The sequence below is a fragment of the Mobula birostris genome, chromosome 6 (genome assembly GCF_030028105.1).
Source record: "Mobula birostris isolate sMobBir1 chromosome 6, sMobBir1.hap1, whole genome shotgun sequence".
Taxonomy (NCBI): domain Eukaryota; kingdom Metazoa; phylum Chordata; class Chondrichthyes; order Myliobatiformes; family Myliobatidae; genus Mobula; species Mobula birostris.
This window is the reverse complement of record NC_092375.1, coordinates 171,113,551-171,141,414: the sequence shown is the minus strand read 5'-3', so window position 1 is coordinate 171,141,414 and position 27,864 is coordinate 171,113,551. Positions and strand designations below refer to the sequence as shown.

The window sequence follows — 27,864 nt, the reverse complement described above, 5'->3', positions numbered from 1 at the left end:
ACAGGCCTCGTTCGCCCGTTGACGCGCTCCTTCTCGAGCTCTCAAGATGGCGCTGCGGGCATCGCTGGTGGCTTGGGCTCAGAGCCTGAGTGCCACGGCCGGTCTCGCTGGCGGGGGTCACGGCATTGGCCCGGCCTCCGCCTGCTGCTGACGACTGCCACCGCCATTTGCCCACAGCAATGGAGGCCCGCAAGGAGGAGGGGACTGGGACCGCTCGATCCGTCGCAGGCGCAGGCAGCGCGCAGTTGGAGGCCGAAACCCAAAGAGAACCGAAAGAAAGGCCGCGACCGTGCTGCACCGCCTGTCAATTCTCGGTGTAGCCGGGGCCCACTGCCATCATTTCTGCTCGGCCTCAGCACTCCAAACTGTGTTGAACCCAGGTTTCAATGAACTCTCATCACAGACTATTTTCACTGTTTGGCCCATTTGCACAGGCTGTCCGCGTCCGAGAGGACATTGGAATTTTGAAGTATAAGTTTACACTGCGATTGTGATTAAAGAAACTAAGCTGAGTCGGCCTCGCCATTGGAAACCATTGTATGTTTATAATGGGAGACACAGTCAACTACAGATTTACTTTCTTTTTAGATGTACATTCTAAGGGGGAAGTCATCTTAAATTTTATGAATGTAACATAACATCTATATGAATTCATACAGAAATGCATGGAAGGTTAATTTCTTTGCATGGGAATTCACATTTTCATGCTTTTGGTTATTTTGCATAATCAGCTACCAATGTCAAATTACGCTTTACTGGTTTAAATCTGCCCTTTTGACCTGACCCCTTAATTTAATTTAAGAGGACAGTCTCAGGATTTATAGGTGCCAGTGAGCCACGGCGATTTTCTGCAGGTTATGTACAATACTTCAAAATATACCTATTTTGAATTAACCTCACTGCAATCTGCAGCATGTAATTTCCCTTTAAGCAATGTACTTTTAAATCAATTTAATTATCTACAGCTTTCAAGATCTTATGAAGGTCTAGGCGGACTTAAATCTAGCAAGCAGGTATGATGCATTTAAGCAGACGAAACTTTATTGCTATGGCCAGAAGCGAGACAGGAGGTGGGACTCCAAGCCAGGCTGAAATACAGAGGGATGAGATGTTCAACCTAGCATCTTTTTAGCAAATGTGCAGTCGCTCGAGGACAAAATTGCGGTATTGGAAAGAAATGAGAGGTTGTTGAGTTCCATGTTTGAATGAGGCATAGCTTACTTCCAGCACGCCAGATATAGCGATCAGACTGGAATTCTCGATTTACACAATGGACCAAACTACTGACTTTGGCAGTCTGAGGTACCTCTTCTAGCAGGCTTCAGTCATACAAGTGTCTAAGAAGAATGTGGTAACCTGCCTCCATGACTATCGGCCTATAGCACTTACATGCACTGCGATGAAGTGCTTTGAGAGGTTGGTGGTGAAACATCAACTCCTGACTGAGATTGACTTGGATCTGCCTCAATTTGCCTACTGGAGCAACAGGTCCACAGCATACGCCATTTCCTTGGCTCTTTACTCAACGCTGGTACATTAGGACAGCAAAGATCAGGATTCTCTTTATTGACTATAGCTTGGCATTCAATACCATCATACCCTCAAAACTAATCAATAAGCTTGAAAATCTTGGCCTCAATACCTCCTTGTGCAATTGGATCCTTAATTTCCTCACTTGCAGACACTAGTCAGTTCAGATTGGCAACAACATCTCCTCCACAATCTCTGTTACCACAGGTGCACCACAAGGCTGTGTGCTTAACCCTCTGCTCTACTTGCTTTATATTTATAACTATGTAGCTAAGCACAGCTTCAATGCCATATTCAAGTTTGCTGAGATAGGTCAAATTAAATGTGATGACAAATGATAATAAAGGAGGGGGATAGAAAATCTGACTGAATGATGCCACAAAAACAGTCTGTTACTAGATGTCAGCAAGACCAAGGAGCTGATTATTGAACACACACAAAAAGTGCTGGTGAACGCAGCAGGCCAGGCAGCATCTATAGGAAGAGGTAAAGTCAACGTTTCGGGCCGAGACTCTTCGTCAGGACGAATTTCCAGCATCTGCAGATTTCCTCATGTTTGAGCTGATTATTGACTTCAAAGGGAGTCAATGAGCCAGTTCTCATTGGAGGATCAGGAGTGGAGAGGGTCAGCAACTTCAAATTTCTCCGTGTTATTATTTTAGAGTTCCTGTCCTGGACCCAGCTCTTAAGTGCAATTATGACGAAAGCACGACAGTGCCTCTACTTAAGAGTTTGCAAAGATTTGGCATGACATCTAAAACTTTGTCAAACCTGTATAGATGTGTAGTGGAGAGTATATTGACTGGCTGCATAATAGCCTGGTATGAAAACGCCAATGCCCTTGAACAGAAAATCCTACAAAAAGTAGTGGATGTGGCCCAGTCCATCACGGATAAAGCCCTCACCACCATTGAGCGCATCTACATGAAGAGTGGTCGCAGGAAAGCAGCATCCATCATCAAGGACACCAACCACCCTGAACATGTTCTCTTCTCACACGAACCATCAGGCTCTAGAACCAAAGGGATAACTTCAGTCAACTTCACTTGCTCCATCATTGAAATGCTCCCACAACCTATGGACTTACTTTCAAGGACTCTTCATCTCATGTTCTCAATATTTTGCTTTTATTATTATTTTCCTTTTGTATTTGCACAGTTTGCTGTCTTTTGCACACTGGTTAAAAGCCCGAGTTGGTGCAGTCTTTCATTGATTCTATTATGGTTGTTATTCTATTATGGATCTATTGAGTATGTCCACAGGAAAATGAATCTCAGTTTGTATATGGTGATATATATGTAATTTGATAATAAATTTACTTCAGACTTTGATTTTTTTACAGCCCATTTGCTTCAACTTATCTCTGCTGTCATGCTTAGTTCTGATCATTGCTCAACAGGAGAACGGGAGAATCTGTACCGACATCCTATGGACTCATTTAGGGACTATTAATCTAATGTTTGCGATATTTATTTTTAAATTTTTTTTCTCTTTTTTATAATTGCACAGTTTGACTTTTGCACCTTGATTCTATTATGGCTCTTTGATTTACTGAGTATGCCTGCAAGAAAATAAATCTCAGGGTGGTATATGGTGACTTGTATGTACTTAGATAATAAATTTACTTTGAAAAGTGACAGTGCTAGAGAAAGGCAGACAAAATTTAGAGAAGGGACTGATTAACTTGGGCTTCTTTACTTTGGCACATGGAAGGAATATTCAGCTGAGATGTATACAATTATGGAATTTTAGTCAGGATGAATGGGAAAGATTTGCCTCCCCGAGTAGAGTAGTCAGTAATTAAGGGGAGTGCTACACAAATTCATTTTGTGACATTCCACATGTATGTTGAGGTCGATGCACCTATCTACCTCACTACCACCTTTTGATCCCTTCACAAACTTTCAAGACAATCTGTATAGGATGAATTGAAATTTCCTGCCAAAAATGTTAAGACCAGAAGTGATGTAATAAACTCAATTTCCTCATCACCAGTTCCACCACTTTCCTTGGAAATTCCTTGAAACCAGATGAGACCCTTTGCAGTCATAGTTTTGTCTTCCTGAAACAAGTCCTCCAGCATTAAAGTTGGTCCATTACCAAGGGATTGTCCATTTAAGATTGAAATTGTACGAGCGGTTTTTGAACATTTATAAGGAGGAGTGATAGAGTAGGTATGAAGGGCCAAGTGACCTACTCCTACTTCTATTTCACAGGTTTGTATTTACTGTTTCAAGCTTGTGTATATTTCTATTATAATTGGACCTGACCATTCCAATGCTATAGAGAAGGAAATCCCCATCATAATAAACATGACTTTCTGCAAAAATCTTGGGCTTATTCCAACACTTATCCAGTTCTGATGACTTGCTTTTATTTGTTAGCTCCCACTCTGATAGCACTTCATTAAAATTCTTGTCCTTGCTTTTATATATCTATTCATTATCCCTTAAGCCTTACAAAATGGGATTCTGTGGTATAGTGGTTAAATTGTTGGATTAATAGTCAGTTTAGGATCATTGATCCAGACACACGTATGCAAAAGCTGCTATGTTAACAAAATTTAATGAAAGTAATAAAAATAGATCTGTGAAGAAAATCTTTCTTGATGAAGGGTCCTTGCCTGAAACATCAACTGTGTCTTCATTTCCATAGATGCTGCCTGACCTGCTGAGTTCCTCCAGCGTTTTCAGTGTGTTGCTCTGGATTTCCAGCATCTGCAGTCTTGTGTGTCTGTGAAGAAAATACCAGCATGAAATTGCTAGATTGTCGTAAAAGTTCACATCCCTTTACTGAACCACTTTATCTCTGTCTCAAGGTTTAGGCTAGCTACCAATATTTTTCATAAGACCATGGGCTCCTACCTTCTATTGTTAAGCATTCCATTCCACTCCTAGTTTCTCCATCTCCAAAGTATCCACTACATGATGAGACTATTCATGCTTGTGCCCTTAAGATGTTAAGGTGTCCTCCTTTTCCCTTAACCATGGTTTTCCCTCTACCATTGTTGATAGGTACTGACTGTATCAACTGCATCCCTTTCTTCTTTCATCTGTCTATTCCTAATCAGCAATAGGATAGGTTTCACCCCACCAGCCACTGTATTCAGTGGAGGATTTCCATCATTTCCAAGAGGATTCTACCACCAGGCAACTCTTTCTTTACATTTCAATTTCAAAGAGACAGTCCCTCTTTGACTCCTAGCTACATTCTGACATCTCCGTCAACCAATACCCCTGGGCACACTCCCCACCCCATGCAGCCGTGTGAAATGCAGCACCTGCCCTTTTATCTCTTCTCTTTTGACCATACTGGGACCCAGATGTTCCTACTTGTGAAGCAGCACTCCCAATTTAGTATACTGCATTCAGTACTCATTACATGCTCTCCTCCACACTAGAAATGCAGATTGGGTGACTGATTCACAGAATATTTTTGTCCAATTGCAGGAGTGACCATGATTTTCTCACCTGTTTGATCCCATTCATTCTCACTGTAACTCCACCACTGTTATAAAAACAAAAATGCTGGAAGTGCTCAGCAGATCAAGTAGCATCTGCAAAAAAGAGAAACAGATCAACATTTCTGGCTGAGACCCTTCTTTAGGACTGGAAAGGAAGAGGGAAGATGCCAGAATGAAAAGGTAGGGGGAGGGGAAGGAGGATAGGTGAAGCCAGGTGTGTGGGAAAGGCAAAATGCTAGAGAGGAAGCAATCTGATAGATGAGTAGAGTGCACCATAGGAGAAAGGGAGGCAGAAGGGGACCCAGGGAGTGGTGAGAAGGTTAGCAGTCAGTTTGCAGAATAGAAGAGGGGATGGGGAGGAAAACAGCTTTTTACTGGAAAGAGAAATTGACATTCCATGCCATCAGATTGGAACCAGATGTTGCTCCTCCACCCAGAGAATGGCCTTATCGTGGCACAAAGAGGAGGCCATGAACTGGCATGTCGAATGGGAATCGGAGTTAAAATGTTGGCCACCAGGATGTTCTGCTCTTGGCAGATTGAGCAGACATGCTTGACCAAGCTGTCCTCTAACTTATGATGGGTCTCTCTAATGTAGAGGAAGCTGCATCAGGATCACCGGACACAATAGATGGCCCCAGCAGATTCAGAGGTGAAGTGTTGCATCAACTGGAAGGATTGTTTGGGGCCCATAATGGAGGTGGGGGAGGAGGAAAACAGGCAGGTGTAGCACTTTGGCTCCTTGCAGGGATAAGTGCTGGGAGGGTGATGAGTTGGAAGGGGTGAATGGACAAGGAAATCATTGAAGAAGTGATCCTTGTGGTGAGAGGGGGCGAGATAAAGATATTTTGTGGTAGGATCCCTTTGGAGATGGCAGAGGTGGAGAATGATGTGCTAGATGCGAAGGCTCTTGGGATGGTAGTTCAGGACAAGTGGAACTCTATTGTTATGGTGGTGTGCAGATGGGGTAAGCACAGATGTTCGGGAAATGGAGGAGTTGTGAGTGAGTGGAGCATTAATGATGGAGGAAGGGAAACCCTATTCTTTGAAGAAGGAAGCCATCTCTGATGCCCTAGAAAGGAAAGCCACATCCTGGGAACAGTAGCAGTGGAGATGAATGAACTGAGAAAAGGGAATAGCATTCCTACTGGAGACAGTGTGAGATGAGGTATAGGCAAGATAACCATGGAAATCGGTAAGTTCGCAGAAGATGTCGATTGACAGTTTGTCTCCGAAGATGGTGACAAATTGAGAAAGGAGAAGGGGAGTCAGAAATGGAACAAGTGAATTCAAGGGTCGGTTGGAAGTTGGAGGCAAAGATGAAGCAATTATCTCCTTCCTTGGCTTCTCACAAAGTCTAAGGATGCATCAGGAATCCTTGAGGATTTATCCACCTTGATGCATTTTAAGGCTGCCGATACCTTCTCCCAAGTAATTTGAATGCAATCCAGGATATCTTCATTCATTTTCCTCATTTCTTTTGCATCCCTCATTTTCATTACAGAAAAAAATTATGAGAAATATTTATTAAATATTGCCCATCTCCTGTGCTGCAAACGTAAACTGCCACTTTAAGGGGACCTGTTTTGTCCCTAGCCAAATCTTTTTGGATTTTTGTTGACCCTGCCATATCCTCTTCTCCCCTCCTGATTTTCCTCGTGTGCTGCTAACTTAGTCATGGTTCCTGATTACCTCAACCCACTGCATACCTCCTTTTTCTTGACCAGAAGCTCAATATTTCATCATTCTTGCCCTTTACCCCACCAGATCCTACCCTGGTTTTGGACTGTATCTCGTGAACCCATCCTGTCTTCCTCTATAACAATTTTAAAACTAATAGAATTATGGCACTGGACCCAGAATGGCCCCTAACCAACACTTCAGTCACTTGCCCCCCCCCACCTCATTTCTGACCTAATGTTACACCCTCTTTAACAGAGCCCTTTATATATTAATTAAGATAACTCTCTGGACACATTTAATGCTTAAGCCTTTTGCCCTATGGATGTCCCAGTCAATATTAGGGAAATTAATATCTTCCACAAATATTGCCTTACTATTCTTAAAATTATTTGCAATCTCTCAACACATCTGCTCCTCCATAACTCCTGACTATTGGAGGTCTTTAATAAGTCCCATCAAAGTTACCATCCCCTTCTTGTTTTGAGTTCTATCCATATAGCCTCAATGTATGATCCCCAGGAATATCCTCTCTAAGCACTGTTATTATGTCCTCCCTCATTAAAGGCAATTCCCCCTCCTGTCTTACTTGTACCTCTGTCACATTTGTAGCATCTGTATCCTATGATTGCTTTTCTAGATGATAGTGTACAAGATGCTGTTTTGTTTCATTACTGCCACTTTTTATTTGTACCATCACCACTTGACCTCTGCTGTTTCACCATGATCTCAGATCTTCCCTTTTATTTTGTTTTTATTATCCCTCTTTTTAATGGAAACAAATTACAGAAGACACTCAGCAGGTTGGGTAGCATTTGTAGAAGAAATGCTTTGGGTTAAAATGCTGTGTCAGAAGTAGTGGATCTAAGCCAATTCATTAATTCTGGTTTCATTTCCAGGGATGCTGCATGGCCCATTGATTGTTTCAAGTATTTTCTGTTTTTAATTCAGGTTTGCAGCATAGTTAGTGTTTTTTCCCCAATTGTCTTGTTTTGCCTTTGATAAGTTTAAGGATTGAACTACTTTCAGTTCTGATGGATAGTGATTGACTAGGCAAAATGCTGGCTGACCTGCTGGATGTTTCCTGCAGATCCCATCATTTTTCTTCTTCTTATACACTTCATCTTGGAAATTATGGAGGAAGAAAATAGTTACTTAGTGTCAATAGCAATAACAAACTGTACGTACATACTTCTGTAAAGATCATGGCAAATACAAAGCTAATCAAAACTAGAAAACCAGTCTTCTCAATGTTTGGTGTTCGCGATGAATGGTTAAATTTCTTTTAACATTGATCTGCATGATGACTGAAGGGTATTCTGGACAACTATCTGATCTTTGTGAATCTGTAAGTCTATCACTAAAACGATTGAAACTTTTGTACATCTTAAACTACTGACAGCTGGCTGGTGGTGTAGTGGCATCTGCACTGAACTTCAAGGTGAGTGGTGCAGGGTTTGAATCCAGTTGGCTCCTTTGCACACTTTTCATCTGTACAGGGTTGAGCATTGAGTTAGGAACTCCGGCCTCATTTTTAAAAAAAAAACAACAGACAAAAGTGGTAAAAGAAATGGCAAGGTTCGCCCGATGTGCCACAAGGCTCAGAAAGGAACAGCAACAAACTAATATTTGATTTCACCTCAGTCAGTATAATTCAGAGATGCACAAAATTATTATTGTCACTTAACTGGCACTTTTCTTTTTTTTTCCCCCCACAGATAATGCAGAGATCCTATATGGTCTTTGAGGAATGTGCCTTTACTGGAATAAGAGAAATGCATTTTCAGTGCACCCAAGAAAACTTCTGATAGTTAGTTTTGAAATCTGAAAATTTTCAAAAATTTTGAAAAAAGAAATACGTGCTTTTAGATTGGGGAAAATCATGTTTCCATTAAAAATTCTTAGGTTGAAACACATTTGCTACCTCTCAATGAAATTCTATCACTCAGGAGTTAAGGGGAGTGATTTTTTAATGTATCAATTAGGCAACTGCTCAAATGAGGATCAAGTATTTGATCTTGTAGACAAGAACAAAGCCAAGCTTGCAGTGATGCATGTGGGTAGTGCAATAAAACTACTCTGGCAATTTCAAAAGGAAAAGCCGCAGATGCTAAGGAGTACAGATTACATCAGAAATCATTCACAGTTCATGGTTCTTCGTGTACTTGCTGAAAACAAGATTGACCAGATGGATGATGAAACGCTGGTGGATATGTTGTACAATGCACTGAGGTAACTATAGCCACTGAGGATGTTTAATTTCTAGAAACAACAAAAGTCCTTAAAGGAGGGCAATTAATTTTACATGTATTGTTCCAATTGCAATTGGAGCACTGTGTATATATTTCATTTCTTTGCTAAAGGAGAGCTGTACTTGCCATCAAAGGGAGTGCAACAGAGATTCACTAGACTGGTTGGAGGGATGGTAGATTTACAGTGTTTGCAAAGATTGAGTAGATTGGGACTGTATTCTTTGGAGTTTAAAAAAAATAAGAGGATCTCATTAAAATACAGAATTCTTGGTTAATAGGCTTAATGCAGAGAAGCTGGTTCCTGCAAATAAAGAGCCCAGAACCAGGGATACAGTTTGAGACTAAGAGGTAGGCTGTTTAGGCCTGAGATGAGAATTCTGCTCTGGTGGTGAGCTTTCTGGAATTCTCAACCCTGGAGACCTTTGGAGTTTTAGACATTGTGCATATCATAAAGCAGACTGATAAATTTAACATGGAATAATACAGCACAGTGTTGGCCCTTCAGCCCACAATGTTGCACCAATCTTTGAACATGCTCGATGTAACCTTTCCCTCCCACATAGGCCTCCATTTTTCTTTTATCCGTGTGCCTATCTAAGAGTCTCTTAAATGCCCCTGATGTATCTACCTCTACCACCACCTGTCAGCGCATTACATGCATGTACCATTCTGTGTATATTAAACAAAAAAAAAACTTGCCTCTGTCGTCTGCCTATACTTTCCTCCCAACATTTTAAAGTAATACACCCGTGAGCAAGGCACTTAACCACACATTGCTGTGCGATGACACCGGTGCCAAGCTGCATCGGCTCTAGTGCCCTTCCCTTGGACAACATCGGTGGCGTGGAGAGGGGAGACTTGCAGCATAGGCAACTGCCGGTCTTCCATACAACCTTGCCCAGGCCTGCGCCTTGGAAACCTTCCAAGGCGCAAATCCATGGTCTCATGAGACTAACGGATGCCTATAATACACCCTTGTATTAGCCATTTTTGCCCTGGGATGATGTCTCTGGCTATCCACTCGATTAATGCCTCTTTTTATCTTGTACATCTCTATCAAGTTACTGCTTGTACTTCTCTGCAAAGCGAAAAAGCCTAGTTTACTCAAGCTATGCTCATAAGACATGCTTTCTAATCTAGGCATCATTCTGATAACTGTCCTCTATACCCTCTCCAAAGCTTCAACATCCTTCCTATAATGAGGTGACTGGAACTGAACACAATACTGGAAGTGTGTTTTAACCAAGGTTTTATAGAGCTATGCTACCTTGTGCTCTTGAACTCAATCCCCCGACTCATGAAGGCCAACACACCATATGCCTTCTTCACCACCCTATCAACTTATGCAGATGTGAACCCTAAAATACCTCTTTTCCTCAGCAGTATTAATCCTGCTATTAACCATGTGCTTTGCCTTTAATTTGATCTTCGAAACTGAATCATTTCACGTTTTTCTGGGTTGAACTCTTCTGCCTCTTCTCAGTCCAGCTCTGCATCCTATTAATTTCCTGTTGTAACCCTCAGCAACCTTCTGCACTATCCACAACACCAACTGTCACTTCATCTGCAAACTTACTAACCCACACTTTTCCATTTCCTCATCCAGGTCATTTATAAAAATCACAAAGAGCAGAAGTCCCAGAACAGATCCCTATGGAACACCACTGGCCACCAACCTCCAGGCAGAATATGTACCATCTACTACCACTCTCTGCCTTCTGTGGGGAAGTCATTTCTGAATTATGCCACCAAGTTTCCTCAACTTTCTAAATGAGCCTACCATGGGGGACCTTGTCAAATGCCTTAATAAAATCTAAATGCACCACATCTACTGCTCTGTCTTCGATATGTTTTGTTACTTCCTCAAAGAATTCTATCAGACTCATGAAGAACAACCTGCCCCTCACAAAGCCCTCTTGACTATTCCTAATCAGACTATGCTTCTCTAATTGCTTGAAAATTCTGTCTCCAAAAATGTTTTCCAATGCCACCACTGAAATAAGACTCACTGGCTTGTAATTCCCAAGGTTATCCCTTATTGCCTTTCTTAAACAAAAGAATAACACTTACCACCATGAAATCTGCTGGGACTGCTCCAATAGCCAGTGAGCACAAAGATAATCACCAATGGCATGCTCTTTCCTTAGTAACCAGGGGCATACCGGAACATTAGAGGATTCAATGATTATGGGAAAGCACTAGAAAATGGTGAAAGGTATCTTGGGAAAGTGCACGGCAGAAATGTGGCAATTGTTCAGGGAACATTTGCATGGCATTCTGCATAGATGTGCTCCATTGAGGCTGGAAAAGAATGGTAGGGTAAAAGAACCATGCTGTACAAAGGATGTAGGAAATCTAGTTAAGAAGAAAAGAAAAGCTTACGAAAGGTTCAAGAAACTAAGTACTGTTAGAGCACTAGAAAATTACAAGGTTGCCAGAAAGGAGCTTAAGAATGAAATCAGGAGAACTAGAAGGGGCCATGAGAAGGCCTTGGCGAGCAGGATTAAGGAAAACCCCAAGGCATTCTAGAAGTATGTGAAGAGCAAGAGGATGAGCCATGTGAGAATAGGACCAATCAGGTGTAATAGTGGCAATGTGTGCATGGAGTTGGAGGAGGTAGTGGAGGTATTTAATGATTATACCAGGGAAATTGGCAATTGTGGGGATGACTTAAAGCAGAATGAAATCCTTGAGTATGTAGACATTAAGAAAGAGGATGTACTGTAGCTTCTGAAAAGTATTGTTAGTTAAGTAACCAGGTCTGGACGAGATATACCCCAGGCTACTGTGGGAAGCGAGGGAGGAGAGTGCTGAGCCTGTGATGATTTTGCATCATCAATAAGGATGGGAGAAGTACCGGAGGATTGCAGGATTGCAAATGTTGTTCCCTTGTCCAAGAAAGGAAGTAGAGATAACCCAGGTACTTATAGACCAATGAGTATAATTCAGTAGTTGGCAAGTTGTTGATGAAGATCTTGAGAGGCAGGATTTATGAGCATTTGGAGAGACATAATCTGATTAGGGATAGTCAGCATGCCTTTGACAAGGGCAGGTCATGCCTTATGAGCCTGATTTGAATTCTTTGAGGATGTAATAAAACACATGAAGGTTTTGGTAAGGCATTCGATAAAGTTCTCCATCCAAGGATCATGCAGAAAGTAAGGAGACATGGGATCCAAGGGGACCTTGCTTTGTGGATCCAGAACTGGTTTGCCCACAGAAGGCAAAGGGTGTTTGTAGATGGTTCATATTCTGCATGGAAGTCATTGACCAGTGGTGTGCCTTAGGGATCTGTTCTGGGACTCTCCTCTTTGTGATTTTTATAAATGATGTGAATGAGGAAGTAGAAGGTTGGTGATAGTAAGTTTGCTGATGACACAAAGGTTGGGAGTGCTGTTGATAGTCTGGAGGGTTGTCAAAGGTTACAGTGGGACATTGATAGAGTGCAGAACTGGGCAGAGAAGTGGCAGATGGAGTTCAACCCAGATATGTGTGAGGTGGTTCATTTTGGTAGGTCAAATCTGAAGACAGAATATAGTGTTCATGGTAAAAGTCTTGACAGCATGGAGGATCAGAGAGATCTTGGGGGCCGTGTCCATAGGACACTCAAAGCTGCTGCATAGGTTGATAGTGGTGTTAAGAAGGCATATGGTGTGTTGGCCTTCATCAACTGTGGGATTGAGTTCAAGAGCCGTGAGGTAATGTTACAGCTATATAAGACCTTAGTTAGTCCCCACTTGGAGTACTGTGTTTAGTTTGATCATCTCACTACAGGAAGGATGTGGATACTATAGAGTGTAGAGGAGATTTCTAAAGATGTTCCCTGGATTGAAGAGTGTGCCTTATGAGAATAGGTTGAGTGAACGTCGCCTTTTCTCCTTGGAGTGACGGAGGATGAGAGGTGAGCCGATAGAGGTGTATAAGATGAGAGGCATTGATTGTGTGGATAGCTGAAATGCCTAACATGAGGGCGCATAGTTTTAAGGTGCTTGGAAGTAGGTGCAGGGGGATGTGAGGAGTACGTTTTTCACACAGAGAGTGGTGAGTGCATGGAATACACTGGTAGTTATGGCGGTAGACAGGGTCTTTTAAGTGACTCTTAGATAGCTGCATGGAGCTTTGAAAAATAGAGGGCTATGCGGTAAGGAAATTCTAGGCAGTTTCTAGAGTAGGTTACATTGTTGGCACAGTATTGTGGGCTGGAGGGCCTGTAATATGCAGTAAATTTTTAAGTTCTATAAGCCATGTGCTGTTGATTTCTATGTTCTATAAGCCATGTTCCTACTACTCTTAATGCTTCTTATTTATCACTTTTTAATAATATACAAGATGTCAGCTTCTTAATAAGTTCAACGTTAATTCTTGAGAGAAAAAATGTAACATTTCAGATAATGAACCATTTAACAAAAACAAATGTTAATTGTTTCATTTTCCAGAGAAGCAGACCATTTGCAGCATTTTCTATAGTTATTTTAGTGCAGTATTTTTCTAGGTACTGTTTCAAGTGTTTGCTGTTCAAAGCTTATGATATTTTGTTTATAAAATGGCTGAGACAAATATGAGATAATAAAGAACAAAATTAAAACCAGAAAGAAATTTTAAATCTCTTAAGTTGTAGAGTCTGCTTGAAGATGACCTTACTTTTGGATACTAGACATTCCTATAGATGGTGGTAGATAGAAAGCCTGGTACAGGTGCTCCCCAGAATGTGGCAGTGTTCTTTTCCCATGAACTGTTTGTCACCCTAGTGATACATGTCAGAAGTGCAACTGCAAACCAATTTCACCCATGGCAGAAGATGCCTGCAGCTCCACAGTAGTCAGCAAATCCATACCTCCGGTCTCCCAAATTCTCATATATACAGGCTGCATATGGTCAATATTCATAAGCTGTGGAGGACTTGTATGAAAGGGGGAAATTGATTCCACAGAATGTGCTGATTCTTTGTGGACAGTTGCTTTCTCTGAGGTCAGTAGCAAGTTATTGACAGCCTTGTTAATAGCTTGGAGTGCAGTCCATGGCAAAGAAAATTAGAACACCATCTCTAATCTACAACACAAAATAATCTGCAGATGCTGGGGTCAAAGCAATACTCACAACATGCTGGAGGAACTCAGCGGGTCGGGCAGCATCAGTGGAAAAGATCCGAACTGCTGAGTTCCTCTAGCGTGTTGCGAGTGATCTCTAATCTACAAGTTGGATAAAATAGAAAGCTTTGAAGAAATGTATCTCAGAACTTGTACTACTATCAAAAATCCTTTCAATTTCAAGATTTGTAACCTCAATATTGCCTCAATTAGTTAGAATGTGAGGTTGGTGTTTCTCAGAATGTCATTCTGAGTGAGATATCTGAAGCAGTCATGAGGGCTAATGGAAGTACCACATTGATTTTTGAATGGGACTATGTGGAGTTTTTGTTATCAATGCTATTATGTGACTGCTTAAAATGTTTAATTGTTATTGGTGGGCATGTTTTATTTTTTTGGATGACCAAATCGCATTATATCCCAATGTTAAAACCAAAGATGCAAGATAGTCCTCAGAGAAAATACTCAGGATGTACATGTAGCACTGTTTGCAGACCTGAAAAGATATAGGGCTCAAAAGATTAAAAAAAATCTGCAAACGTTTGAAATCAGAGAAACTGAAAATATAGGAAATACTTGGGCAGCATCTGTGGCAGAAACAGAGTTAACATTTCAGGTTGATGATCTTTTTTCACAAGACTAAGAAAACAAGCATTTTTTAAATTACAGAAACAGAGGGAAGGTGGAGAGACAAAGAGAATGTTTGTGATATAGTAATAACCTAGAGGATTCAATAGTTACTGATTGAGAGAGAAGTGCAGACTTGTTAATTACAACTGATCTGTTCCGATGAGGTGTCTTACAAACGAGGAAAGGGAAGAACAGTGCCAGAACAAAGACAGAGAACACACAGCTATCTGGAATATTCCTCTTCTCGCCCTGTCTCCTGCAAAAATGCTATCCCCTTCTTGCAATTCCTCCGTCTCCGCAGCATCTGCTCCCAGGATGAGGCTTTTCATTCCAGGACGAAGGAGATGTCCTTTTTTAAAGAAAGAGACTTCCCTTTCTCCACCACCAACTCTGCTCTCAAACGCATCTCTCCCATTTCACGCACATCTGCTCTCACTCCATCGTCCTGCCACCCCACTTGGAATAGGGTTCCCCTTGTCCTCACCTACCACCCCACCAGCCTCCAGGTCCAACATATAATTCTTCGTAACTTCCGCCACCTCCAACGGGATCGCACCACTAAGCACATCTCCCCCCTCCCCTGCTTTCCGCAGGGATCGCTCCCCACGCAACTCCCTTGTCCATTCGTCCCCCCCATCCCTCCCCACCGATCTCCCTCCCTGCACTTATCCTTGTAAGCAGAATAAGTGCTACACATGCCCTTACGCTTCCTCCCTCACTATTATTCAGGGCCCCAGACAGTCCTTCCAGGTGAGGGGACACTTCACCTGTGAGTCGGCTGGGGTGATATACTGCATCCGGTGCTCCTGATGCGGGCTTCTATATGTTGGCGAGACCGGACGCAGACTGGGAGACCATTTCGCTGAACACCTACCCTCTATCCGCCAGAGAAAGCAGGATCTCCCAGTGGCCACACATTTTAATTCCACGCCCCATTCCCATTCTGATATGTCTATCCACGGCCTCCTCTACTGTAAAGATGAAGCAACACTCAGGTTGGAGGAACAACACCTTATATTTCGTCTGGGTAGCCTCCAACCTGATGGCATGAACATTGACTTCTCTAACTTCCCACCTCCCCCTCGTACGCCATCCGTTATTGCCCATCCCCTGGGCTTCCCCCCTCCCCCTTTCTTTCTCCCTCAGCCTCCTGTCCCATGATCTTCTCATATCCCTTTTGCCAATCACCTGTCCAGCTCTTGGCTCCATCCCTCCCCCTCCTGTCTTCTCCTATCATTTTGGATCTCTCCCTCCCCCTCCCACTTTCAAATCTCTTACTAGCTCTTCTTTCAGTTAGTCCTGACGAAGGGTCTCGACCTGAAACGTGGACTGTACCTGTTCCTGTAGGTGCTGCCTGGCCTGCTGCATTCACCAGCAACTTGTGTGTGTTGCTTGAAATTCTAGCATCTGCAGATTTCCTCATGCTTGCGTTTTTGAACACAGCATTTGCTGGAGATGTGGGGGGGGGGGGAAGAGAACTTTGAAAAATTGAAAAATACCCAGCATATCAAGGGACATCTGTGGACAAAAGAAAACTGGCCAATTTAGACATAATTGTTGAATTCATTATTGAATCCTGGGTGCTGCAACAGCATACCTGAGATAATGATTCTTAAGTTTATTCTGGGCTTGATTGGCTATAATGGAGGTGTCTGAACAAGAACAACATGGAATTGCTAACTAAAACCTCCTAAGTAAATTGCAGAAATCAAACTTCAGGAGTTGTGTTTGAGCAATGTCAACAGCTTCCATAACCAGCGCCAAGTTTGCCCGGTATTTAAAAATATAATTAAAATGCGGCTTGCAAATTTAGAGCGAGTCCAAATAAGTTGAGTCTGATCATGTTAGATCAATATGACTGAAAAGATGATGGGTCTAACCTGAGAATATATTTATGCATTTATTAAAGGTTGAAAATTGAACCGCATGATTCTCTTGTGCAGCAACTTATGATCGAAGCACAGGGAAGAATTGAAAGGTAAATAAAGAAAATTTTGTTCTATAAATTATAATTTTAGTAGGTTTTAACAACTTATTTTTAGATTTTATATTCTAATGACTTGTAGTTAAATGGTCTTGTAGATTTTCCAGTTGAAAACTGTTTAGCATTTTTATATTTTTATATAAACATATCTGAAGTTCAGTGTATTATTAATTATACCAATATCCATGTATATAATAACATTCTAACATTAAAGTACTAATACATAATTTAGTTAATGTGACCAGTAATCTCAAGTTTTTAGTTTCTTGTATTCAAAACAATGCTTAACTTGAGGTAATAGTTACCATATGAGGGACATTGTGCTTAAAATAGATCTCCATCAAATACAATCTCATAAAAGATCTGAATTATCTCATTTAATCATCTTTGCCTTTGAGCTGCTGTTAGATTGAGTTGGACATTGATTAAACTATAAGGTTCAGTCCACCAATGACATAACATGTATTGTGTTTTACAACAAAACACAGAATTAAATGTTTTACTGTAAGTTACTCTTTTTTTCAAAACTGGTGTTACAATTAGCAAAGCAGTATAAAAGCTCAGTATTTATTTAATGTTACTGTTGTTGTCATCATCGATTTAACTGGATTCTGAAAACAAACACTTATTCACACTTATTCCTCATTCACACATGGGCCTTGTCATCACACTGTTCTGAAGTCTGAACAGAGAAATGCCATTTTTATACAGAACTGACTTGCACTATCACAATACTGATGTTAAAAGTCAATAGAAATTACAAGTTAACAACTGATGATATTTTGAAGTTAGTAAAATGATTGTCCCTTAGTCAGTGTGTGTGCCATTTGTACCATTCAATAACATCCTTATCTTGCAAAAGAGGAATAGCGAGGTAGTGTCAAACTCAGAGGACTGGAAAACTGCAAATGTCACTTCACTCTTCAAGAAGAGAAGAAGGCAGAAGTATTGTAGGCCAGTTAGCCTGATCTCAGTGGTTGGGAAGATGCTAAGGATGTGGTTTTTGGGTACTCGGAAGCGCATGGTAAAATAGGCCAAAGTCGGTATGGTTTCCTTGAGGGAAAATCTTGTCTGATAAATCTGTTAGCATTCTTTGAGGAAATAACAAGCAGGATAGACAAAGGAGAATCAGTGGATGTTGTGTTCTTGGATTTTCACCAAGATAAGGTGCCGCATGTGAGGCTGCTTAACAATATAAGAGCCCTTGTTATTACAGGAATGATGCCAGCATGAATAGAGTATTGGCTGATTGTTAGGAACCAAAGAGTGGGAATAAAGGGAACTTTTTCTTTTTGGCTGCTGGTGATTAGTTCTTTTTACATTGTATGTCAATGATTTGGACAGATTAGGAGAATATGCAAAGAAATGGCAAATGGAATACAGTGTCATGAAGTGTATGGTCATGCATTTTGTAGAAGGAATAAAAGCATAGACTATTTTCTAAATGGGGAGAAAATTCAAAAATCCAATGTGCAAAGGGAGTAGAGGGTCATTGTGCATGATATGGTTATATATGGTTTCGCTTCCTCGTTGCCATCTGAGATTTTGCCAGCAACAGCGGTGTCATTGGTAAATTTCTCAATAGTGTTTGAGTTGGGCCTAGCCACACAGTCATGAGTGTAGAGAAAGTAGTACTTCCAAAGGGCTAAACATGCATCCCTGAGGTACGCCTGTGTTGACTGTCAGCAAGGAATAGATGTTATTGCTGTGCCCTATACAATTTCAATAAGACTACTCTGCTTCTGTAATTGAATGCTTTTGTCATAATGATGAAAATGTAATTTGCCTGCTTCATTGGTTGCTGTGCCTACATGTTGGCCTTATAAGCCAATTCCCTTTGAACAGCAACACAACCTGATCTCTCACTATTTCACAAATACTTTGCTTTTGTGTTACAGTCACCAATATAGATGACCTCACTTTTTTCACATTTTATTCCATCTGGCATTTCATTGTTTACCCATATCCCTTTGAAGCTTCCTTACAAGCTTCTCTACTTAAAATCCCGCCTAGTTCAGTATCATCAGCAAATCTGAAAACTGAATATGAGTCTCTTCAGAAAAATCATTAATATAGGTTGTAAACAGCTAGGGCCCAGGATCCCACTGGTAACCATCTCCAAAACTGAGAATGGTCTATTTATTTTCACTCTTCGCTTTCTGTCTAATAACCAATTCTCTTTTCATGTCAATATATTCATAATGATTTATATAGTACCTTTCATACATAAGATGTAAGTGCAAAGTGCTTTACATAGATTGTAAAAATAAGTCAATATAGTCATTAAAAATCATAAGTAAAGACAAACATTATATAGAACAAAATATAATGGAATATACCAAATTTTATAAATATAATAAACATCAACAGACACTAAGTAATCTTACAAGTAGGCCAAATTTAAAAAGTAGGTTTTTAAGAAGTATTTTGTAATGTTCCACAGTACCAGCCTGGTGTATCTCAGTCCGTAGAGTATTCCAGATTTTTGATGCATAAGAGCACAGGGCTAAATCACCAAGCTCGAGGAACACTAAGTATACCAGTATTCGTTGATGTAAGGAGTCTAAATACATGGAAGAGCTGAATCATTCCTAGCCTTACATACGATTAGAGTATTTAAAAGTTGAACCCAAAGGACATAGACAGTCAGTGTAATGATGCCAAAACTGGTGTGAAATGTGCTCAGGTTTTCTTACTTTGGTTAAGATTCTTGCTGCGGCATTTTGAACAAGCGGCACACGATTCATACCTTTCTTATTAACCCCTATTCTGTGCATTCTAACTTATTTATCAGTGTCCAATGCGGAGTTTATCAGAAACTTGCCACAAGTCCAAAAGAGTACAGCATCCGTTAGTTCCTTCTATCCTCCTGTCTACTAGTCACATCTCCAAGGGGTTCTAGTAAATTAGTAAATTATTGCATTACTCATTATAGATTTCAGCATTTTGCTTACTGCTTTCCCATGGAAAAGCCTAGTTTTTTTGTTATTCTCCAGCATTAGACTGGAACATCAACACATTTATATTCTGTCATACGCAGTTGATGTGATGCCGGAGACCCTGATTGGTTTTATTGGGTTTCCAACTCTGCAGATTAGAATATAGTGGAACGAGAAGCTTTCTTTTGTTATGTTGCTGTATTTTAATGTTTATAATTATTCATAAGTGCTTATGTTCTTTATTAAATTTATTAGTTCTAATTTTTTAAATGATTTATTTTTTCAAATGTTTATTCTAGTTTTTCATATTTCAAATATTTCACATCTTTGGTAGACGAAGTTCCAATCCTAGGTTTGCCTTCTGACAAAGCCTGTCAGATGTCCTCTGACTGGATATGAACTTCCTCCACGTTCAAATGAGATTACATGCAAAATGGAAAATATATTGCAGATTATAATCAATAACCTTGGATTAAATTTACAAACACATTGTAGGACATTTAAGTCCTGTTCCCTTGTTTCTGCAAACATATAACCACCAGTTTTATGGAGCTTTTACAGTAATCATAGATTGACTAAATTAGATAAAGTGATTTTGGACTTTAAATTGAATCTGCCTTTGGATTACCAGGAAAATTTATTGGTTGAAAGGCAGACCCACTAGACATCATGCCAATTGTCAAAATTCACCATATGGATATATAGTTTGAAAAAGATCTATGCAACTTATAGAAACATAGAAAATAGGTGCAGGAGTAGGCCATTCGGCCCTTCAAGCCTGCACCGCCATTCAGTATAATCATGGCTGATCATTCAACTCAGAACCCTGTACCAGCCTTCCCTCCATACCCCCTGATCCCTTTAGCCACAAGGGCCATATCTAACTCCCTCTTAAATATAGCCAATGAACTGGCCTCAACTGTTTCCTGTGGCAGAGAATTCCACAGATTCACCACTCTCTGTAAGTTTTTCCTCATCTCGGTCCTAAAAGGCTTCCCCTTTATCCTCAAATTGTGGCCCCTCGTTCTGGACTTCCCCAACATGGGGAACGATCTTCCTGCATCTAGCCTGTCCAATCCCTTTAGGATTTTATACGTTTCAATAAGATCCCCCCTCAATCTTCTAAATTCCAATGAGTATAAGCCTAGTCGATCCAGTCTTTCCTCATATGAAAGTCCTGCCATCCCAGGAATCAATCTGGTGAACCTTCTTTGTACTCCCTCTATGGCAAGAATGTCTTTCCTCAGATTAGGGGACCAAAACTGCACACAATACTACAGGTGTGGTCTCACCAAGGCCTTGCACAACTGCAGTAGTACCTCCCTGCTCCTGTACTCGAATCCTCTTGCTATAAATGCCAGCATGCCATTCACTTTTTTCACTGCCTGCTGTACCTGCATGCCCACTTTCAATGACTGGTGTATAATGACACCCAGGTCTCATTGCACCTCCCCTTTTCCTAATCGGCCACCATTCAGATAATAATCTGTTTTCCTGTTTTTGCCACCAAAGTGGATAACCTCACACTTATCCACATTAAATTGCATCTGCCATGAATTTGCCCAAGTCACCCTGCATCCTCTTAGCATCCTCCTCACAGCTAACACTGCTGCCCAGCTTCGTGTTATCCGCAAACCTGGAGATGCTGCAATTAATTCCCTTGTCTAAGTCATTAATATATATTGTAAACAACTGGGGTCCCAGCACTGAGCCCTGCGGTACCCCACTAGTCACTGCCTGCTATTCTGAAAAAGTCCCGTTTATTTCCACTCTTTGCTTCCTGTCAGCCAACCAATTCTCTATCCACATCAATACCTTACCCCCAATACCGTGTGCTTTAAGTTTGCACGCTAATCTCCTGTGTGGGACCTTGTCAAAAGCCTTTTGAAAATCCAAATATACCACATCCACTGGTTCTCCCCTATCCACTCTACTAGTTACATCCTCAAAAAATTCTATGAGATTTGTCAGACATGATTTTCCTTTCACAAATCCATGCTGACTTTGTCCGATGATTTCACCGCTTTCCAAATGTGCTGTTATGACATCTTTGATAACTGACTCTAGCATTTTCCCCACCACCGATGTTAGGCTAACTGGTCTATAATTCCCCGGTTTCCCTCTCCCTCCTTTTTTAAAAGGTGGGGTTACATTAGCCACCCTCTAATCCTCAGGAACTAGTCCAGAATCTAAAGAGTTTTGAAAAATTATCACTGATGCATCCACTATTTCTTGGGCTACTTCATTAAGTATTCTGGGATGCAGACCATCTGGCCCTAGGGATTTATCTGCCTTTAATCTCTTCAATTTACCTAACACCACTTCCCTACTAACATGTATTTCCCTTAGTTCCTCCATCTCACTGGACCCTCTGTCCCCTACTATTTCCGGAAGATTATTTATGTCCTCCTTAGTGAAGACAGAATCAAAGTAGTTATTCAATTGGTCTGCCATGTCCTTGCTCTCCATAATCAATTCACCTGTTTCTGTTGTAGGGGACCTACATTTGTCTTAACCAATCTTTTTCTTTTCACATATCTATAAAAGATTTTACAGTCAGTTTTTATGTTCCCTGCCAGTTTTCTCTCATAATCTTTTTTCCCTTTCCTAATTAAGCTCTTTGTCCTCCTCTGCTGGACTCTGAATTTCTCCCAGTCCTCAGGTGAGCCACTTTTTCTGGCTAATTTGTATGCTGCTTCTTTGGAATTGATACTATCCCTAATTTCCCTTGTCAGCCACGGGTGCACTACCTTCCCTAATTTATTCTTTTGCCAAACTGGGATGAACAATTGTTGTAGTTCATCTATGCGATCTTTAAATGCTTGCCATTGCATATCCACCGTCAACCGTTTAAGTGTCATTTGCCAGTCTATCTTAGCTAATTCACGTCTCATACCTTCAAAGTTACCCTTCTTTAAGTTCAGAACCTTTGTTTCTGAATTAACTATGTCACTCTCCATCTTAATGAAGAATTCCACCATAGTATGGTCACTCTTACCCAAGGGGCCTCTCATGACAAGATTGCTAATTAACCCTTCCTCATTGCTCAATACCCAGTCTAGAGTAGCCTGCTCTCTAGTGGGTTCCTCGACATGTTGGTTCAAAAAACCATCCTGCATACATTCCAAGAAATCCTCTTCCTCAGCACCCTTACCAATTTGGTTCACCCAATCTATATGTAGATTGAAGTCATCCATTATAACTGCTGTTCCTTTATTGCATGCATTTCTAATTTCCTGTTTAATACCATCCCCAACCTCACTACTATTAGGTGGCCTGTACACAACTCCCACCAGCGTTATCCTACCAAATTACAGAGAAAGTGGAGGAGGGATGCGTAAGGAAACGGGAACATCTCTGGCATGATAACCTAGACCTGCTATGTGGGTATGTTATAGGGGGTCATCTGTCAATAGTGTTAATGGGATCAAAGAAAGGAAGATAAAGTTACAAACTAGGTTGTGAAATGGACTGAGCAAGGAAAAACTGTAAAAAAAAAATCTTTTTCCCTCCATTAGTGAAGCCTTATCCACTGGACATGTCCCTGCAGTCCTATATTTCACAACCTCTGTCTTCTGTTGGTATTCTCACTCCCTAAGTACTCCCCAAATAATTGCTTTCCTTCATGTTCTCTCTAACTGTCATCATTAACCCTTCAGTTGGGGGACCTCTACAACTTGTCTCCTCAACAACTGTGACCTCAGCCTATATCCTGCCAATCATTACCCACTTCTGATGATGGTCTTTGACCCCAAATGTTAACACAGTTTTTCTTCTTGTTAATGCTGTTTGACTTGCTGAATGTTTCCACCATTTCCTATTTTAGTTTCAAATTTTCAGTTTTTGATTTTTATTCAGTGATGAGTGGTATCAACAGTGGCTAGGTGTTTGCACTTTTGTTTCTGAGTCAAATAATTTTGGGTTCAAGTTTTACTTTGAAGTTTTAAGAAGCATAACCATTGTGAACATAGAAAAATCAGAGCAGGGTTAAGCAACTTGGCGCCTTAGGCTTGGCCTGCTATTCAATAAGGTCATGGTTGAACTTCCCCATAGCTCACTTCCTCTTTTGTGCCTGCTCCCTTAGTTTACTGATGTATCAAAAGATTAAGACCAAGGTTCATAAAAACGGGGCCCTGGTGTGTTTGTAAGGAGTGCAAGAATGGCGGCCCTGCTGAGTTCCCAAGGAACATAAGAACTGGACCCTGGTGACTGTGTAAGGAATGTAAGAATGAGACTCTGGTGGACTTGTAAGGAGCACAAGAGCAACATTTCAGTGACCTTTTCAGGAGCACAGGGACAGAGCTCTAGTGAGTTTGTAAGGAAAGTGGGAATGGAGCCCTTGAGAGTTCATAGGGAACTTGGGAGTAGGAGCCTGGTAAATTTATGAAGTGTGTGGGAATGGAGTCAGTGAGTTTAAAGAGAGCATGGGAAATGGGCTTCTAAAAATTTTAAAGGATTGTAGGAAACAGTGTTTGGTGAGCCAGATATTGATTCATTAGAACTTTTGTACAATAGTACAGGGTTCCCCTGCCATCCGAAGGTAGAGCGTTCCTATGAAACAGTTCGTAAGCCGAAATGTCATAAAGCGAAGAAGCAATTACCATTTATTTATACGGGAAAATTTTGTGAGCGTTCGCAGACCCAAAAATAACCTACCAAATCATGCCAAATAAGACATAAAACCTAAAATAACAGTAACACATAGTAAAAGCAGGAATGATATGATAAATACATTATCATTACTGCACTGCTCTCCGTAGCAAAAATCTCACGCAAGTGCCGTTGGCAGAAAATCTCACGCAAGCGTTGTTGGCAAAAACATGGCGCAAGCGCTCTCCTGTAACCTTTAAACTATGAAGCTGCCAAATCATACCAAATAACACGTAAAAATACACAGCCGATATAAAGTAGAAATAATGTATGTACAGTGTAGTATCACTTACTGGAATTGGGAAGACAGCGCAGAGCACACTGATGATAGTGTGTTAGACTGAGTTGTCGCAGGTTGGGTGGTGCAGTGGCCCCCACCCTCCAGGCCACCGACCGATACATTGCCGCGAGGCATGCAGGGGTCCAGCGGTAGCCGGGAGGCACACAACACATCTTTAAGAAAAAAGCCGAAATAAATATGCTAATTGCATCGCCTTTGATCTGGGCCGACATATACGTGTGGGGCAGCACCTAATTAATTAGCATGTTTATTTCGGCCTTTTTCTTAAAGATGTGCTGTGTGCCTCCCGGCTACTGCTGCATTCTCCGCGAATCGGTACAGTATCCGTCCGCGGCCTGGCTGTTGGGGTGGTGGGACACTAGGGTGTCCTCTTGTCACCTGTTTCCATTAGAGCAGGCAGCTCATCTTCTCCTATGACTGCCTGCCTTGATGTCAAAGGTCGAGGTTCGTCGTCTGCTGTGGCTGATGTGGAAGGCTTGCTTGACTGCTGAGCCTCGTGCATTTTTCTATCATACAGTTCTTTGTAAGGACTCAAGCCATCTTGCAAATATCCCCTAAACCTACATACCCTTTCAAAATTAAAGTTGTACTTTATCATTGCAGCGAAAATCTCACATAGATGCTTCACTTTCGCTACTGCATTCGGTTTCGATTGTTATCCTTTCCTCTTCCAATTGCATCAGCTCTTCATCTATCAGTTCTTGGTCATGGGATGCCAAAACCTCTTCAACATCATCTTCGTCAGCTTCCTCAAGCCAAACTCACTTAGTCCTTACTTAGTTCACCACGATTGAAAAGCTTAATTATGTCTAGTTTTACACTAAGTGTAACACCCTTACGAGCTCCTTCAGGCTTTTCTGACACCATAGAACTCATCTTGCAAACGACTGCTCACAGGCATGTTTTTAAGCAATGCCAGCGAGAAAACCGTTCCGAATCCGGGAAGAGCGGCTGCTTGGGGCGCGCGCTGCCTTTTATCACGCGCTGATTTTTTTTATTGCACACTGCTTTTTTTTAGTAACAGTGAAAACACCTTCTGAAAACGAAAAGAGGGTACTAATGTAGGTCTTTCGTAACAGTGAGGTTTCATAAAGCAAACGTTCGAAAAGCGGCGGACACCTGTATAGTAAATTGTTTTAGTTTTGCGGTATGCACCATGTTTCAATAAGATCACATTATTCTAACCTCCAAATGTATATATTGCATTTATTTAGCCACTCATGATACAACAACCCTGTTACACTTTAGTGAATCATTGAAGGATTGCAGCATTGCTGCATTTTTTGATAAAGCATTAAACCGAGGCTTGGAAAACAAAATAGCAGTAACAATTTAACCAGGCATTGTCAGGAAATTGAAGCTTACTCATTTTGAAGAGTAATACATTAGTACCCGCTTAACCTGCTAAATTTAACAATTGGGTTTAAGATTTTGGTTTCCCATCTGCTAAACATTTAATATTCAAAACAGCTTTCTTCTTAGACAGTCCATCAAAATAGTAGATAACTTGTAATTGAGCTATAGCACAAATAATACCATTGCAACTGAAAACGTCAATTTAAAATCTCTCTCTGTTTAAGCACCTTTCTTGAATCATTTTCCCAAAATGTTGAAAATGGTAAGAAAGTATTTATGATTATGATAGCTTTTCTGGGAATAGAGTTTGACATTCAGGTCAAAAAAAAATTTCTTGTCTTTAGAATATGTCATCATTATTTTCCTATCCTCAGCAGTAATAGACTATTTTAATATTTTTGATTTGTTATTAGAAACATGATTCTTAACTAAATTTGATGGAATTCTATTATTACAACCATTGCTAATGTGCCAACGCAGCTTATTGTAAAATGATGTAGGAGTTTATGTTTAATTGCATTGTGTTTGTGTTTTAAGAGAAGTAGATACATCTTTGGGCTTAAATACAGTAAAACTCCAAAAATTCCCTGTCTAAACTATTCAGAATTTCCAAGTGGTTCAGCATCTAGTTCACCAGGTAATGTTTGCTGTGTATCCTTATCTGTTGCCAGGTCCTGTATTTATGAGCTATTTTCTAACTCACTGGGGCTCTACTTTGTGCACTCTCTTGCACATATGCAGAAAGGTGACGGAAAAAAGCCAGTAACATCATGAAGGATGCTGCCCACCCTGTATTAATATTTGTGTTTTTTATTATTGTTTTCTTTATCTTGTATTTTTTTGTCCTGCATTGGATCTGGAGTAGCTTAAATCTTGCAAAAGACCAGCTTTATTGGGAGTTTTCTTATAATACTATGGGGAAAAAATGAAACATTAAAATAAACAAGTGAATTAAAATTATTATTAGGCTATCAATAACATCGGTAACCTGGAAGATCAGTTAGTCCACTATCACCGTCCCAGGCATGCCAAATCATCGGAGCTGGCATGTAAAGGGCACTGAAAAACTACAAGAAGCTAATATTAAGAGGATTGTTTATTTCAGGAAATCAAATTGGTTTGCTAGGTTAATTTTTCTCTGTACTATAACCCTTTAGACATCTTTGTGTGTGGTGTCATTGAGCCATAGTGTCAAAGAGACATGAAGCATGGAAAGAGGCCTTTTGATCCACCATGTCTACTCTGGCCAACAGCCACTCATTTATACTACCCCGTTTCTTTTATACTTCCCACATTCTTATCAATTCCACTTCCACTTCCCCTCCCCCTCAAGATTCCACCACACACCACACAGGCATGCAGGTTGGTAGGTTAATTGGCCTTTGAAAATTGCCCCAAATTTGTTGATGTGGGAGGAAACTCTAGTACGCAGAGGAAGCCCGTACTTCTGAGCTGGAGAGGTGGAGAAGGCTAAGCTAGAAGGGAGATGGCTTGGTTTAATGTCTTATCCAATAAGCCAGGGGTAGCATTTTTTCTCTGGTATACCAGGGTGTCAGTCTGGAGTACAGAGACACCTCTGAGGGAGGGAATGTCTACTTTTAATTCAGGCAGGAGTAGCACCAGTTGAACCTACAGCAACTAGTAGGCATGAAAGGGGAAAGAAAATGGAGAAATTATCATTGATTTCACTGCAGGAAAAGAGGGAGTGAGCATGAAAGTTGTACAATTGAAATTTGTGTTTCTTCTGTAGAGAGAATGAAGGCTAACCAGTACTGGAGTCATTAAATATCACTTAAATAGCACAACCAAAATCTCACTTTCCAAGAAAGTAATAAGAAAAGCAGAGAGAAAGAGTCATATTTCTGTAATGGGACCTGCCCGTCTTCTATTAGGTTTTTCAAATTCCATGCAGGGCGTACAAAACTCCACCAGATGCACTGTTAGATAGATTAATGAGGCTTTGGAATTATTGAAATAATATTTCAAGGGTCT

At 40.8% G+C, this 27,864-nt stretch overlaps 1 protein-coding gene across 2 annotated transcripts in view; it reads left to right on the top strand.

Moving 5' to 3' along the window:
* Positions 1 to 27,864, top strand: part of fastkd1 (FAST kinase domains 1) — a 67,682-nt gene that overhangs the window by 242 nt on the left and 39,576 nt on the right. For both annotated transcript variants that reach the window (XM_072261883.1, XM_072261884.1), the window contains exons 2-3: positions 8,392 to 8,905; positions 16,552 to 16,620. In XM_072261883.1, coding sequence (XP_072117984.1) covers positions 8,556 to 8,905; positions 16,552 to 16,620 — 419 coding nt within the window. In that variant the 5' untranslated portion in view covers positions 8,392 to 8,555. The remainder of the gene's footprint in view (positions 1 to 8,391; positions 8,906 to 16,551; positions 16,621 to 27,864) is intronic.